This window comes from Protobothrops mucrosquamatus, unplaced genomic scaffold (genome assembly GCF_001527695.2).
Source record: "Protobothrops mucrosquamatus isolate PMUCROS unplaced genomic scaffold, P.Mucros_1.0 scaffold3590, whole genome shotgun sequence".
In the NCBI taxonomy this organism is placed as follows: domain Eukaryota; kingdom Metazoa; phylum Chordata; class Lepidosauria; order Squamata; family Viperidae; genus Protobothrops; species Protobothrops mucrosquamatus.
Window position 1 is genome coordinate 109,672 of NW_015389555.1, and position 17,023 is coordinate 126,694.

The window sequence follows — 17,023 nt, forward strand, 5'->3', positions numbered from 1 at the left end:
TTCCATCTACAGGTGTGTGTTTTGTGTCCTGCCGCACCCTTCAAAAAAGCTAGAGCAGAATTTTCCTGTACTGCTCTCGTAGGGATGTTTCATGTTGTCTGTGGAGATTCTCCATCATCCAGGTCAGGGTTGTCCCAAAAAATGCTTTTTCAGGAGGCAACTGGACTTTCTTGTTTTTTCTCTGAAGATGTTTCGCTTCTCATCCCAAGAAGCTTCTTCAGCTCTGACTGGATGGTGGGGGAATGGAAGGATTTATACTCCTTGCAGAGAGCCGGTCATTTGCATTCTTTTATGTTTCATATTGCTTTGGGTTTTTCTGTTGTTGTTTTTTAAATGTATTCAAAGTGGAGGTTTGGAGAGAGAAATAGATAATTCTGGGGAGAGAACCGGAGGCCTTTTCATATTTGTACATAATTTTCAGCTTGTTTTGTTACCATATTTTGTTTTTTTCCCCCTCATGCCAGTCAATTCACTTGCATGGACCTTTTTTCCCACTTAACCTTGGAACATTCTAATTCTCTCGGCATTTAAAACTGGTTAACTGCAGTGGACTAACAGCTGGTGTTTTTAGCTTTGACTGTTTAAATACTGTATTCCTTGTAAATTGAAGTTTAAAAAACAAATGTTACGGCGGGTGCCAATATTTTTGTTAACGAAATGTTCAGTGTTGTCTCACTATGGTCTAGTAGTCAGAACATTTAGTGTATATAATAAGCTGGGCCTGCGGCCTTTTTTTTTTTAATAAGCTCGGAGGCCCGATTGTGTAACTTTTTTTTCCTTCATAATGTTTTTGTTTATAATATCTACTGTCCTTTCATATGAATATGACATGTAAATTGTCATAATAAAAAGAAACATTTAAATAAGCCGATGCACCAAGTTCCTATCAGAAAAAAGACATAAGGGCATCCTTTTAACTAATCTGACATCTTATCATAAAAGATTGCAGCTTAATTGGATTTGCAAATAGCTTAAAACTTGCAGTCCTGAAGTTAGTACAGTTTTAAAATTAGCGGAAAGGGAAGGAATAGAATTATAAGATGCACCGCAAACTTCACGTAGGCGTCAAGGGCATTGGGCCAGTAAACGCACAGCTTCAATCCAGTTGCCTCAACTCTACCCTGAATTAAGGGATTGTTGTTGTTGTTAGTTACGAAGTCGTGTCCAACCCATCGCGACCCCATGGACAACATTCCTCCAGGTCTTCCTGTCCTCTACCATCTTCTGGAGTCCATTTAAACTCACGCCTACTGCTTCAGTGACTCCATCCAGCCACCTCATTCTTTGTCGTCCCCTTCTTCTCTTGCCCTCCATCTTTCTCAGATTTAGGCTCTTCTCCAGGGAGTCCTTCCTTCTCATTAGGTGGCCAAAATACTTGAGTTTCAATTTCAGGATCTGGCCTTCTAAAGAGCAGTCGGGGTTGATCTCTTCTAAGACTGACCGGTTTGAACGCCTTGCAGTCCAAGGGACTTGCAGGAGTCTTCTCCAGCACCATAGTTCAAAGGCCTCAATTCTTTGGCACTGGAATTAAGGGATTACAAGGTCATAAAAAGGGAGTTTTATAGATAGACAGGCAGACAGATAGATAGATAAGGAAGATAGATCAGGGGCCTGGAGGCTAAAACATATGAAGAACAGTTGCAGGAATTGGGTATGTCTAGTATAGTGAAAAGGACTAGGAGTGACATGATAGCAGTCTTCCAATATTTGAGGGGCTGCCACAAAGAACTGGGGGTCAACCTGTTCTCCAAAGCACCTGAAGGCCGAACAAGAAGCAACGAATGGAAACTAACCAAGGGGAGAAGCAACCTAGAACTAAGGAGAAATTTCCTGACAGAACAATTAATTGATGGAAGAATCTGCCTCCAGAAGTTGTGGATGCTCTAACACTGGAAGTTTTTAAGAAAAGACTGGACAGCCATTTGTCTGGAATGGTATAGAGAAGGAAATATTAAAAGGGCAGAATAATATATTTCCTCAAAGGATCTTAAAGAGGCAGAAAAGCATGCCCAGTTTTACTTAATAGCCCCAAGTCTCCTTCCCCCAAGCAGAAACCAGTTCTGTAGAAACGCAGATGTAATAATCCATTCAGGAAGGTTGGAACCCTCCAGCTAGAAGCTTAGGAAGACAAAGAGACCTAAAATCTACATCTTCTTCTGCCATATCCGTTATCGGATGTTGGCGATCATGTTTTTATCAACAGCCACACGAAAAAGTGCTGCTGAGTTTTGTCCAAACCAGTCCCTAGATTTTGATCTACATACCCCACCCAAACTCTAAGACAGGACATAATAGGATTAGCCCACAGATGCCAAAGGGGCACACTCAGACTCAGGTCAAAATACATCACACAGGAAATACAAAGTCTCACACAGGAACAGGAAACAATATCAAGAGCCCCAGAGGGTATAAAAACCCACTCCCGACATGTGCTTTTCCCCTTTTTTTTTCCAGAGCCATCTTTCTGTCTGGCTCTTCTCTTCAATAAACTACAACCTTCTTTCTAAAGCAGTCGCCATACTGTTTATTCCCGGCTTGGACTGAACCACGATGAAGACTTTTCCTTCAACACACATTTTTCAGATTTACGACCACTGCAACATCCCCAAGGTCACATGCTCAAAACAGCAACTGAGTCATATTCATGACTTTTGCACTGTCCCGGTATCATTATGATTTACAATAACACATCTGGTGACCATTTGAAGTTACACCACCACTGAAAAAAGTGATTTATGACCATTTTTCACACTTAACGACTTGCAGCATCCCCATTTGGTTAGAATTTGGATGCTTGGCAACTGATTCATATTTATGACCATTGCAATCCCCTTTTGTGACCTTCTGACCAGCAAAGTCAATGGGGGGAAACCAGATTCACTTAACCACCATGCTACTCACTTAACAACTTGCAGCAATCCACTTAGCGACTGTGGCAAAAACGGTCATAAATCAGGGCAGCGCTCACTTAGCAAGTGTCTCACTTAGCAACATGAATTTGGGGCACAATTGTGGTCGTAAATCGAGAACCACCTGTATTAACCCCTTTACTTGCCCCTAAACCTACATCTGTTGGACGTCTTTAAAAAAAAAAAAATCAAGGCAAGCGAATTGTCCCTTATTTGCAGGGGTTGCCCCCCCCGCCCCAAATTTTAAAGCCGATCTAGTCACGGGGAAGCCCCAATTAAACCTCGGTGCAAGCATCCCCACGAATTCGTATCCCTTCCTTTGAAAACACTAGTGTAAACGCGGTCCGTGTTTTGCAAAAAAAAAATAATAAAAAAAAAACCATTTGCAAACTTGGGGATTAAAGCGCGGCGGCTGCCCGGCAGGCGGGCACAAGGTCACGTGACCCCCGCCACAATCGCCGCCGGGGAGCGTCGCCCTCTCCGTCTCTATGGTGACAGCCGGCCTAAGCGCGCCTGGCCTGGCGCTCTCCCCCTCTCTATGGGTGACGGCGAAAGGAAACGGCGAAGCGTCTCGGGTCAGCCTGGCGGGTTGTACTTCCGGTCTCGGCGGCTCCCGGCTGCGGTAGGCCTTGCGCTCGCTATGAGCTTCTTGAAGCGCATCCCGGAACCGAGCGAGGGGATCCGGCTGCGGAAACCCGACACGGAGGCCGTGCTCGGCGGACGCGGTCTGGGCAGGGGCAGCCTGTACATCGCGGAGAGGTGAGGGCGTGCGGGTAGCCGGCCTGCGGAACTCCCTGCCACTGGAAGGGCGGAGGGATACTCCTAAATCGGCCTTTTCGGAGGGACGGGAGGCCGGACCTGTGCGTTTAATCTGTGGTCAGGTTTCCCCAACCTGGCGCCCTCCAGATGGGGCATCTGCAGCTCAGCATCTCTCATCCTTCGGGGGGGGGGAGGTCGGGGGGAGGCGGGACTTCCCCGCCTGCCACAATATAACTTGCAGTTTCCATGAGTAATAATGGACCTGAGGGGTCCCCGACTACTATGGGATCGCTAATTGCATTCATCAAATCATAATTGCAATAATCGGGGGACTTTGGGCCAGTTTCTCTCTCTCTCAGCCCAGCCCACCTCACAGGGTTGTTGTTGTGGGGAAAATAGGAGGAAGAAAGTACGTTGGGTATCCTCTCTGCCTGCTTTGAGTTAATTTGTAAAAATAAAAAGGACAAAAGATGAGAGACAGACAGACAGATGATAGGTAGGTAGATTGATAGATATGTAGATAGATGATAGATATGTAGATAGATGATAAATATGTAGATAGATGATAAATATGTAGATTGATAGATGATTGATAGATATGTAGATAAATGATAGATGTGTAGATAGATGATTGATAGGTATGTAGATTGATAGATTGATGTGTAGATAAATGATAGATGTGTAGATATGTAGATAGATGATAGATATGTAGATAAATGATAGATGATTGATAGATATGTAGATAAATGATAGATATGTAGATAGATGATTGATAGGTATGTAGATTGATAGATTGATGTGTAGATAAATGATAGATGTGTAGACATGTAGATAGATGATAGATATGTAGATAAATGATAGATGATTGATAGATATGTAGATAAATGATAGATATGTAGATAGATGATTGATAGATGTGTAGATTGATAGATGATTGATAGATGTGTAGATTGATAGATGATTGATAGATGTGTAGATAGATGATATGTAAACAAATGATATAGATATGTAGATAGATGATTAATAGATATGTAGATTGATAGATGTGTAGATAGATATGTAGAGTGATAGATGATTGATAGATATGTAGATAGATATGTAGATAGATGACTAATAGATATGTAGATATTGATATGTAGATAGATAGGATACATACATGGTAGGATACATAGATAGAAGATAAATATGTAGAAAGATAGATGATTGATAGATACATAGATAAATGATTGATAATTATAGATATGTAGATTGATAGTTGATAGATAGATGGCTAGACAGACAGACAGATATTTGAAGCTTATAATAGCCAAGCATGTGGCATTCTTACAGTTTAACCCAGTATTGTTCAAACTTGGCAACAGTATGACACTTCAGTTCCCAGAATCTCCTGTACTGGCTGGGGATTTCTGACACTTGGAAGGACGGCCCTCTTAATGGGTCCACCTGTAAATGTCATTGAAACACTGGTTGCTTCTGCCTTCAAGCTACAGCAGATATGATGGCAAAAACTGATCTCAGGATATACGTGGGGAAATGTGTAAACCCTTAAAGAGCTGTGTGTGAGATTCTAGCTGTTGGGCCACAACAATAGCAAAAATTGCCAAGCCCATCATGATTAGCGCTCATTCAGTTTCATATGGTTACAGTCTGTGGTTTGAGATAGTTTCTGGTGAATCACTTCATTTTATATTGGTTTGTTTGTATGTTTCTGAACTCTAAAGTGGTGAATAAACCTTTTAAAATTTTTATTTATTGGTATCCAGCCCTCATTATTTTTATAAATAACTCAAAATGGCGAACATGTACAACACAATTTTCTTCCTCCTATCTTCTCCAGAACAACAACCTTGTGAGGTGGGTTGATCTGAGAGAGGGTGACCGGCCCAGCACTGAATAATCCTGACTAATACTCCTGCCTCCTGTACTCATTAGCATTTGTGTCTTTGATCCAGTTTTATTCCATAGCAGCTTAAAAAAATATTAATCAAATATGTGATTGTCATGGCTCAGATAGATGTGAACTGTTTGGTGTAAAATTCTGTTCTGGTCAATTCAGTTACCACTTATTTTTCTGTTTGCTTTGCATTTTTAGTCGTCTGTCATGGATAACAGATTCAGGCCTTGGATTCTCATTGGACTATCCCATCATAAGCTTACATGCCATCTCCAGGGACCTGAATGCTTACCCATGGGAACACTTGTATGTAATGGTGAATGCCAAGTTTGAAGGTAAGGAGGTCTAGTTAGCAATAGCCCTTAGATTTATTGCTTCACAATGCTTTTACGGCCCTTTCTAAGCGGTTTATAGTCAGCATATTTGCCCCCAACAATCCTCATTTTTCTGACCTGGGAAGGATGGAAGGCTGAGTTAACCTTGAGCTGGTGAGTATCGAACTCCCGGCTGTGGGCAGAATTAGCCTGCAATGCTGCATTCTAACCATTGTACCACCATGGCTTCCTTCCTTCCTTCCTTCCTTCCTTCCTTCCTTCCTTCCTTCCTTCCTTCCTTCCTTCCCTCCCTCCCTCCCTCCCTCCCTCCCTCCTTCCTTCCTTCCTTCCTTCCTTCTTTCCATCCTTCCCAATAACTCTTAGAGTTATATACCGCTTCACAGTGCTTTACAGCCCGCTCTAAGCAGTTTACAGATTGCCCCCAACAATCTGGATCTTCCTTTTACGGACCTCAGAAGGATGGAAGGCTGAGTAAACCTTGAGCCGGTCAGGATCGAACTCCTAGCTGTGGGCAGAGTTAACAATAGCAATAGCCCCTGAGACTTATATACCGCTTCACAGTGCTTTACAGCCCCTCTCTAAGCGGTTTACAGAGTCAGCATATTTGCCCCCAACAATCTGGGTCCTCATTTTACCAACCTCAGAAGGAGGGAAGGCTGAGTCCACCTTGACTGCAATATATATATATATCTGTATACACATTGAATAAAAGGCTATAGAAGAAAATAAAGTTGCTATCTAAAAAATGTCAGACTATGTCTTAATGTCATGATCAAAAGCTTCCTGGGCTAGTGATACAAATGGCATTTTGGACTGGGGGAACAGCTTGTCGTTGAAGACTTCTTCAGAGGTTGGGTGTTGATAAGAGTCTCATAAGCTGCTGAGCTTCCAGTGATAAAGCAGTGACTTGTGAAAACCCATTTTTTTCTAGTTCTTTATTCTCTTGGATTTCTCCCTCCCTCCCTCTCTCTCTCTTCTCTTTCTTCCTCTCTCCTTTTCATTTTCTCTTCCTCTTTTTTCATTTTCTCTTTCTCTCTTTCTTTCTCTTGCCCTCCCTTCCTCCCTTTTTTCTTTCATTCCTTACATTAGAAACCCAAATTGTGTAGGCGACACCTAGTTATTGGACTTTAGTTATTATCTCTGGCTATGTTAGCTGGAAATGACAGCGGGAGCTCCCAGCTGGGTCCTTACTTCTTTGGAGAAGTGAGGCAGAAATGCCAGGCTCCTTAACGCGCATCTTCATTTTTGATTCCTCAGCAGAAGAATCCAAAGACAATCCCGTACCGGAGGAGGAAGAGGAGGAGGAGGAGAGTGACGACGAGCTTGAACCCATCTCAGAATTCCGATTTGTACCCAGCGACAAATCATCATGTAAGTTGGAAAAAAGATGAGAAACTTGGAACAGGCTACTTTGGGCACAGAGAACATATCCTGGGTGAGCTGAGGGAGGGAGTCAAGCCCACATGTATTCATTCATTCATTCATTCCATTCATTCCCCACCTTTATTATTTTCACAAATAATTCAAGGGGGCAAACATATCCTTATATATCTTTCTTCTCCTCTTTTCCCCACCACAACAACCCTGTGAGGTGAGATGGGCTGAAAGAGAGTCTGGCCCAAAGTCACCGACCAGTAGTGGACTTTCATGGCTAAGGCGGGATTAGAACTCACCATCTCCTAGCGATTGGCCCAAAGCCGCCCAGCTGGCTTTTGTGGCTAAGATAGAACTAGAACTTAACCTTCTCTTGGTTTCCAGCCTGTTGCCTTACCGAGTAAACTAAATAGGTTGGTTGGTTTTTTTTTCAGAATAATGCTGGCACACATCTAACCGGCAAGCAAACACTATAATTCTGATATCTCCTCCTCCTCCTCCTCCTTTTCCTCCTCGCAAACCCCCACTCTCTTGTAGCACTGATGATGTTACCTAGTTAGGTAATGAAAGGTTTGCAAGAAATCAGCCAAAGTCAGAGAGCACGAAGAACTCCACAGTTCTCCTCCTCCTCCTCCTCCTCCTCCTCCTCCTCCTCCTCCTCCTCCTCCTCTTTTCTAGCACTGGTGATGTTACCTAGTTTGGGTCATGAAACGTCTGCAAGGAAACCACCAAGCTCAGAGAGCACCAAGGACCCCCTCATTTCAACCCCCGAGCTACAAATATTCTCCTTTATTCGTTACACGTCTTAAAGTTGCCACGGTTGAGAAACGTGGCAGTCCAGGGCCAGGCGCTTTAACAACCTGTTAAAATACCTTCATGGAGCAGCCCCCGAGTGAGTCGATTTTGCCCTTTTGTTTTTCACTTAGTGGAGGCCATGTTCACTGCCATGTGTGAATGCCAAGCCCTGCATCCCGACCCGGAAGACGAAGACTCGGAGGGCAATTACGACGGCGATGAATATGACCTCGAGGCTCACGGTAAGCGGGGCTTGGATGTGTGCGTGATGGGCCGTAATTTCCCACTGACCTTGATCCAGGTTAGGCCACATTAACTGGCAGTTTTGTATCTGTATTAAGAGACCCTCCCCCCCAAAAAAGGTTAATTGATTAATAATCATTTTAGTCTAACAGGTAGTCCTCACTTAATGACTGCTCGCTTACTGACTGTTTGAAGTTACGGACCTTCCCAGAGCTACTTATGACCTTAATAATAATAATAAAGTTGGAAGGGACCTTGGAGGTCATCTAGTCCAACCCCCTGCTCGGGCAGGAAACCCTGTGCCATTTCAGACAAGTGGTTGTTCAATCTCTTCTTAAAAACTTCCAGTGTTGGACCATTCACCGCTTCTGGAGGCAGGTTGTTCCACTGGTTAATTGTTCTAACTGTCAGGAAATTTCTCCTTAGTTCTAGGTTGTTTCTCCCCTTGATCAGTTTCCATCCGTGGCTTCTTGTCCTGCCTTCAGGCGCTTTGGAGAATAGCTTGACTCCCTCTTCTTTGGGGCAGCCCCTGAGATACTGGAAGTCTGCTATCCTGTCCCCCCTCGTCCTTCTCTTCATTAAACTAGACATACCCAATTCCAGCAACCGTTCCTTATATGTTTTAGTCTCCAGTCCTCTGATCGTCTTTGTTGCTCTTCTCTGTACTCTTTCTAGAGTCTCAACATCTTTTTTACATCGTGGTGACCAAAACTGGATGCAGCATTCCAAGTGTGGCCTTACCAAGGCCTTGTAAAGTGGTATTAACACTTCATGTGATCTTGATTCTCTCCCTCTGTTAATGCAGCCTAGCACTGTGTTGGGTTTTTTGGCAGCTGCAGCACTCTGCTGGCTTCTATTTAGGTGATTGTCCACTAGGACTCCAAAATTCCTCTCACAGTTACTACAGTAGTAGTACAGGAGATCCTGGATTTACGACCACCATTGAGCCCCAAAATTTCTGTTGCTAAGCGGGACGTTTGTTAAGTGGGTTTTGCCCCATTTTACTACCCGCCTGTTCTGCACCAATTTACAATCTTCCTTGCCATAGTGATTAAGTGCATCAGGGCAGTTGTTAGTAACATGATTGTTAAGTGAATCTGGCTTCCCCCATTGACTTTGCTAGTCAGAAGGTCGTAAAAGGGGATCACGTGACCCCCGGGGATGCCGCGACCGTCCTAAACATGAGTCGGTTGCCAAGCGACTGAATTTGGATCACGTGACCAGACCCCGTTGTGTTCTCTTAAGGCTAACGTGCATTTTTGCGTTTTATGTTCTTGGCACAGAAATTGGTCAAGGCGATATCCCCTCCTTCTACACGTACGAGGAAGGCTTGTCCCGTTTAACGGCCGAGGGCCAAGCTACGCTGGAGAGGCTGGAGGGCATGCTGGCCCAGTCCATTAGCACCCAGTACCACATGGCTGGGGTGAGAATGGAAGATAATCTTGGGGAGTTTGAAGGTAGGAATTCACCTTGCAGTTTTTCTTGACCCAGGTTGGAGTTTCTTGAGGGCAGTCTCCAGTCAGGCTTTTAAGGCGGGGGTCTCCGGAGACCCCCCCATGACTTGACTCCGCTCCTAACTCCGCCGTCCCCTTCTCTTGCTATTTTGGATCGTACGCAATTGGGCTTCTCAACCTTGGCAACGTAAAAAGACTTGTGGATTTCAGCTCCCAGGATTCCCCCAGCCAAAATGGCTGGCTAAGGATTTCTGGGAATTGAAGTCCACCAGTCTTCCAAGTTTCTATGTTTGGAGACCTGCTTTGAGAAGACAGAACTATCTATAGTTGATGTCCCGTTCTCCAATTTGGCTGCACAGTTTTAAAAAAAATAATAATAATAAAGTTGGAAGGGACCTTGGAGGTCATCGAGTCCGACCCCCTGCTCAGGCAGGAAACCCTATACCATTTCAGACAAATGGCTGGTCCAGTCTCTTCTTAAAAATGTCCAGTGTTGGAGCATTCACAGCTTCTGGAGGCAGGGTGTTCCACTGGTTAATTGTTCTGTCAGGAAATTTCTCCTTAGTTCTAGGTTGCTTCTCTCTTTGGTCAGTTTCCATCCGTTGCTTTTTTCCTATGTGCTTTTTAATTTATAAGCCATCTGTCAGTTACTCACTGCATTGTTATGTACAGGAAGTCCTTGACTTATATGGAGCCTAAAATTCCCCTTGTAGAGCAGGGATGTAAGTCGAGGCATCCATGTGATCAATCCAATTTTATGACCCAGAGGTAAATGGATTTCCTTTTTTTTCTTTGAAGACATTTCGCTTGTCCTCCAAGAAGCTTCTCCAGCTCTGACTGGATGGTAAAGGATGGAAGGATTTATACTCCTTCCAGACAGCTGGTCATTTGCATCCTTTTTAGAGAGTTGTTGCAGCTGCCAAAAAAGCCAACACAGTTCTTCTAGGCTGCACTAACAGAGAGATAGAATCAAGATCACGTGAAGTGTTACTACAACTTTACAAGGCCTTGGTAAGGCCACACTTGGAATACTGCATCCAGTTTTGGTCACCACGATGTAAAAAAGATGTTGAGACTCTAGAAAGACTACAGAGAAGAGCAACAAAGATGATCAGGGGACTGGAGGCTAAAACATACAAGGAACGGTTGCTGGAATTGGGTATGTCTAGTTTAACGAAGAGAAGGACGAGGGGGGACATCATAGCAGTGTTCCAATATTTCCAATATCTCAGGGGTTGCCCCAAAGAAGAGGGAGTCAAGCTGGTCTCCAAAGCACCTGAAGGCAGGACGAGAAGCAACAGATGGAAACTAATCAAGGAGAGAAGCAACCTAGAACTGAGGAGAAATTTCCTGACAATTAGAACAATTAACCAGTGGAACAACCTGCCTCCAGAAGGGGTGAATGCTCCAACACTGGAAGTTTTTAAGAAGAGACTGGACAGCCATTTGTCTGAAATGGTGTAGGGCCGTGGTGGTGAACCTATGGAACGGGTGCCAGAGGCGGCACTCAGAGCCCTCTCTGTGGGCACGTGCGCCGTCGCCCCAGTCCTAGGCCTTCAGATGGGTTTTATAAAACCTTTTCGCTTTAGGCCTCCACCACCGTGTGCAAAAAAAAAAAAAAAAAAAAAAAGTTCAATCAATCAGTCAATTTCAACTTCTCGTGGGAAAAAAAAAGATCTTGGCAAAATTGGAATTGATTGGTTGAACTTTTTAGTTCAGCCACGCCCACCCAATTGGCCACACCCAGCCAATGGGCCACACCCACCCGGCACCCGACGATGCATAAGTGGGTTTTGGGTGGCAGTTTGGGCACTCGGTCTCTAAAAGGTTTGCCACCACTGGTATAGGGTTTCCTGCCTGAGCAGGGGGTTGGACTAGATGACCTCCAAGGTCCCTTCCAATTTTTATTTTTATATTATTATTATTATTATTATTATTATTATTATTATTATTATTATTATTATTTCAAAGAAAAAACAAAGTCCAGTTGCTTCCTGAAAAAGCACCTCCACAGACCAATTTTATGACCATTTTTTGTGGTGGTCTTTTAAAGCAAACTCCATGGTGGTCCATTCATTCCTTTGGTTGGGAAAAAACTGGAAACTGGCAAAAAAAAACATTGCCAATCACGGTCCCCTGACTGTAGCACACGGCAAGCGACGGTAAAAAGGAGCCGGTTGCCGAATGAATGAAATGCCGTGTGGTAGCGGGGGAGGGGTGCGGCTGGAACTCTGCACCCAGGTCGTAAGTACCTTTTGGGTCCATAGTAACTTTGAACCCTCACTAAGTAGCCGGTTGTTAAAACGAGGACTACCAGTATAGGTAGTCCTCGGCTTACGACCACAATGGAGCCCAGAATTTCCATTGCTAAGCGCGACAATCGTGAAATGACTTTTGCCCCCATTTTACGACCTTTCCTGCCGCAGTTGTTAAGTGACTCCTTGCGGTTATTAAGGTTGTTAAGTGGATCCGGCTTCCCCTATTGACTTTCCTTGCCTGAGGGTCACATGACCCCCGGGACACTGCAACCGTCATAAATATGAGTCAGTTGCCAAGCGTCCACATTTTGATCGCATAGACCAGGGGTAGGCAACCTTGGTTCTTTTAGGACTTGTGGACTTCAAGTCCCAGAATTCCTCAGCCAGCGTGCCTGGCCGAGGAATTCTGGGAGTTGAAGTCCACAAGCAGGGGTCTTCAAACTTGACCCTTTTATGTCTTGTGGACTTCAATTCCCAGAATTCCTGAGCCAGCCATGCTGACCCAGGAATTCTGGGAGTTGGAAGTCCGCAAGTCATGAAGGGGCCATAGTTCCCCCCATGCTGGCTCAGGAATTCTGGGAGTTGAAGTCCATGAGTCATAAAAGAGCCAAGGTTCCCTACCCCTGGCATAGACCGTGGGGATGTTGTAAACGGTCGTAGGTGTGAAAAAACTGTCCTTTTTTCAGTGCCATTGTATCTTCAAACGGTTGTTAAGCAGACAGTCATAAGTCGAGCAGCATCTCCAGTCTGTTGCTGTTTTTGCTTTCAGATGGAATGGAAGTCGATGCGGGCCCAGTAGTGACGGGACAGTTTGAGGATGCCGACGTTGATCATTAAGAAAGGTAGGACCAATGGCCAGGTTGACACTCCTCGTTATCCCTTTCTCCTTTTGATTCCATCCCTTGGAGCCTCCGCTGATGGAATGGAATGGAATTGAATGGAATGGAAAATATGGAATGGAAAATATGGAATGGAATGGAAAATATGGAATGGAAAATATTGAATGGAATAGAAAATATGGAATGGAATGGAAAATATGGAATGGAATAGAATAGAAAATATGGAATGGAATGGAAAATATGGAATGGAATGGAAAATATGGAATGGAATGGAAAATATGGAATGGAATGGAATAGAAAATATGGAATGGAATAGAATAAAAAATATGGAATGGAATAGAATAGAAAATATGGAATGGAATGGAAAATATGGAATGGAAATACATCAAGAAACTGCAGCTTCCTGCAATAACTCCAGCAATGTTACAAAAAACTGCGCTGCTCGGAACATCTTATATTTTAAGGATGCTGGATGCTGGTAGCAACCCGTGTCAACCATCAGCGCCAGCCAATTTGAATGTTCAGTTGACTGAGGTTCATGTCTAATGAATAAAAGGTAATAATAATAAGTTGGAAGGGACCTTGGAGGTCATCTAGTCCAACCCCCTGCTCAGGCAGGAAACTCTGGTTCTCCAGTCTCTTCTTAAAAACTTCCAGTGTTGGAGCATTCACTGCTTCTGGAGGCAGGTTGTTCCACTGGTTAATTGTTCTAACTGTCAGGAAGTTTCTCCTTAGTTCTAGGTTGCTTCTCTCCTTGATGAGTTTCCATCCGTTGCTTCTTGTCCTGCCTTCAGGGGCTTTGGAGAATAGCTTGACTCCCTCTTCTTTGGGGTAGCCCCTGAAATATTGGAACGCTGTTATCATGTCCCCCCTCGTCCTTCTCTTCATTAAACTAGACATTCCCAATTCCAGCAGCCGTTCCTTATATGCTTTAGCCTCCAGTCCCCTGATCATCTTTGTTGCTCTTCTCTGTACTCTTTCTAGAGTCTCAACATCTTTTTTACATCGTGGTGACCAAAACTGGATGCAGCATTCCAAGTGTGGCCTTACCAAGGCCTTGTAAAGTGGTATTAACACTTCACGTGATCTTGATTCTTTCCCTCTGATGTATGTTACTTGTTTTGTGTTCTAAAATTCAATAAACCTCTGGATCCTAAAAGGAGACTTTTTGTGGTGTGCTGTTTCTTTGCTTTTAACGAGTTTTTCCCCTGACATACTTGAAAACCAATGGGAAAAAGTGTCAGGAGATCCCTGGTGCTGGATCGGCGCGTCATGTTTTCAGGCTATGTTCTTTTTAATCTGTTTTCTGTTTCGTTTTGTTTTATTTTTCCCTGAAATGCAGCTTCTTGTCTCTTTCAGATTCTCCTGGGCGTCTTCCAAGACTGACAAGCTTTTAAGAATGACCACGGTTCCCCTATAAGACCTAAACGTGAAGACTGTAAATGGTTTTGTAGCTGTGCTTATAAAACATGATTTGACTTTTTTTCATACACATACAGTACATGCAACACACACACAGGGGCAATTATATCTTGGCTCTGATTGGAGATTAATTATGGCTTACGGGCGGAGGGCCTTTACACGATATACTGAAGCAGGGATGTCCAACTTTGGCAATTTTTAAGACTTGTGGACTTCAACTCCCAGAATTCCCCAGCCAGCCATGCTGGCTGGGGAATTCTGGGAATTGAAGTCCCAAAGTCTTAAAATTCTGGGAGCTGGAAGTCCACAAATCTTAAAGTGGCCAAGGTTGGACACCCCAACACAAGAGGAATAAAATTGTCACTTAGAACAGAATTCTAGATTCTTCCTGGATCATTCCCATATGTTTCATGCTTGTTTGACTACAGCCAGGTTCACACAACAAGAATTGTTATGCTATTAGTATCTATAGGGGCTAGCTAGCGCAACGACAGAGGTGCAAAGTCAAGGAAATTGTGGAAAGCCTGCGAAGAATTGACTCAGTCTCTCTCTGAGGATCTTGTATTACGTTTCTGAGGGCCTCTTTTGGCCCTGAGCAGATGCTTCTGCGCTACAGATAAATCTTGTTATTTCTGCTATTAGTACAAATGAAGTGGTTCAATAAAGATAATTTTTGTACCTTTTAACAGCTGAGCTGCTTATTGCTGGGAACGTATTTGTCAGGTTACTGTTCTGTCTAAAACCTGCTGGTATCCACGCTCATGTGTGAATAGGGGAACCTTTGTCAGTTCCTGTAGTAACTATGGTAAAAGATACTAAATGAGTGTTTGTAAGTCAAGGACAACCTGCCATCTGATTATGTGAAATGCAGCAAGTCTCCCTGATATCATTATGAAATTATGGATATCAGTGAATGTTTGGGGGTTTAAAGTCTTGGGGGGGGGAGAGGCAAAAAAAAACATTTGAGAGGAGTAAAAGTAAACTCTTGTTTATTAAGACAATATCCATTTTTTTTTACTCTTTAAGTCAATATTAACCACCTACGTACGTTGTGGATATTTTGTTCAGGTTCGGCTCATTTTTTTAGGCAGGGGCATGCCACGTTCAAGTTTCCCCAGGATAAGGGAAATTGAAGATGATGTTTCTAATCCAGTTAATGCAAAGATTAGAACTCAGTACCCCCCATTCCCTGCCTGCTTTACTGCAGGAATATTTTGAAGCCTCGCTTCTGTAATAGCACTGGAGTATCAGCAATTATAATAAGTCAAATGTATACGATATGAACTCTTCCAGCAGGAATTTAGCCCTTATTTCGAAAGAGATGACGACCATTACATTAACAGAAATCCTTTAGTTGGGATTCAAGGACAGCTGATGGCAATTTGTCCACCCTTCAATATTCTTTGAATATAAACCATGCCAAAAAACAACAACATCAAAACCCTCACCAAAATTTCCATCCACCCAAAATTTTAAGACACTTTAAAAAAATATAAAAAATACTGGGTAGTTCCAGGCAACATCCTGTCAACTGTAATTCACATTAGGGCATTTTTAAAGTCCAAAAGACAAAAAACATCTTTACAATTCTTCCACTTTAACTGGGTCAGAAATTTCATTGTTTTCCTGAAACTAACCCCTCGATTTTTTCTAAATGTTAGCACCGTTGTTAGATTGGGGAGGGGGGGGGAATCTAACAGAATTAACTTACAGAACAAAACAGAAACTTTCATATAAACAAAGCAGAAATTCTGGAAGGAATACACGAGCTCCAGATGAGATGCTAACACAATTATGGCACAGTCTTGTGTTTTGCTTCGTAAGCTGCTGAGTTTCCCCACACTGCGCGAATGCTCCATGAAATTATTTGATTGACACCCAAAATCTTGAAGCATTTGGGAAGCCAATCTGATTGTCACATCTGGATAGGATTCTCATTTTCCTATCGTTTGCAACTTTAAAACAATAAAGAGATCCTCAAAAAAAAAGTAATTGTTCAGCCCTGAGTTGATGATATAGCTGCTGGGTTTTGTGGGTTTTTTTATATGCGTAAGATGCATGCATAAAACTGCTTTAAAAACAATCATTTATACAAAGGTGGTTCACACTTTTTAAAAAAAAAATAGTATCAAATACTTGGAGAAATGTTTCTTATATGAGCTAGTAGAAACAATATTCTGTTAACTGCTTCAGGAGGAAGAAATTTAAATAATTTGGATAACCCGCAAAAGAATCCCAGAATTGCAGATTTAAGACTTATTTAGGATGTAGCTTAGTGAATGATTTTCAAGGCCAGTGCTTCTCAAACCTAGCAACTTTAGGATAGATGGACTTCAACTCCCAGAATTCCCCAGCCAGGGTTGGCTGGGGAATTCTGGGAGTTTGAAGTCCACATATCCAAACTGGTGGAGGTTGAAAAACTGTTCTAAACATCAAGCAAAAGGTTCTTAATTGTCTTTAATTATGACCGTTTGCTCAATGTTTTAGCTTCTATCCTATTCCCAAGGTACATTGTTATTAATGAAAATATATATATATATATTTTCTAAGACACTTGTTTTTGTACATTTTTTAATGGATTGTTTTCTCTTAAAAGATCGACTTGTATCTCCTGAAAAGGATGGATTGTGCATAAAAACCAAGATAACTTCCCTTTAACAGGCGTGGGCGTTCAGGGTTCCAGTTTTTGAAAGCTTTGAAAACAGATCCTGGTACTTCAGCGTGGAAAACGGGAACCTACC

General features: G+C 43.0%; 1 protein-coding gene across 3 annotated transcripts; it reads left to right on the plus strand.

Annotated features, from left to right (window-relative positions):
• The first annotated feature begins 3,475 nt into the window (after positions 1 to 3,475).
• Positions 3,476 to 14,466, plus strand: CLNS1A (chloride nucleotide-sensitive channel 1A). Of its 3 annotated transcripts, none has more exons than XM_015827282.2 (7): positions 3,476 to 3,668; positions 5,761 to 5,897; positions 7,155 to 7,268; positions 8,198 to 8,308; positions 9,593 to 9,766; positions 12,791 to 12,863; positions 14,220 to 14,466. In XM_015827282.2, exons 1-6 carry the CDS (start codon positions 3,550 to 3,552, stop codon positions 12,856 to 12,858), a joined length of 723 nt encoding a protein of 240 aa, XP_015682768.1. In that variant the 5' UTR covers positions 3,476 to 3,549; the 3' UTR covers positions 12,859 to 12,863; positions 14,220 to 14,466. The 3 variants fall into 3 exon arrangements, with proteins under 3 accessions (XP_015682768.1, XP_015682769.1, XP_015682767.1); XM_015827283.2 differs by having other exon boundaries at positions 7,158 to 7,268; XM_015827281.1 differs by lacking the exon at positions 9,593 to 9,766 and having other exon boundaries at positions 3,524 to 3,668; positions 7,158 to 7,268.
• Positions 14,467 to 17,023: the final 2,557 nt, after the last annotated feature.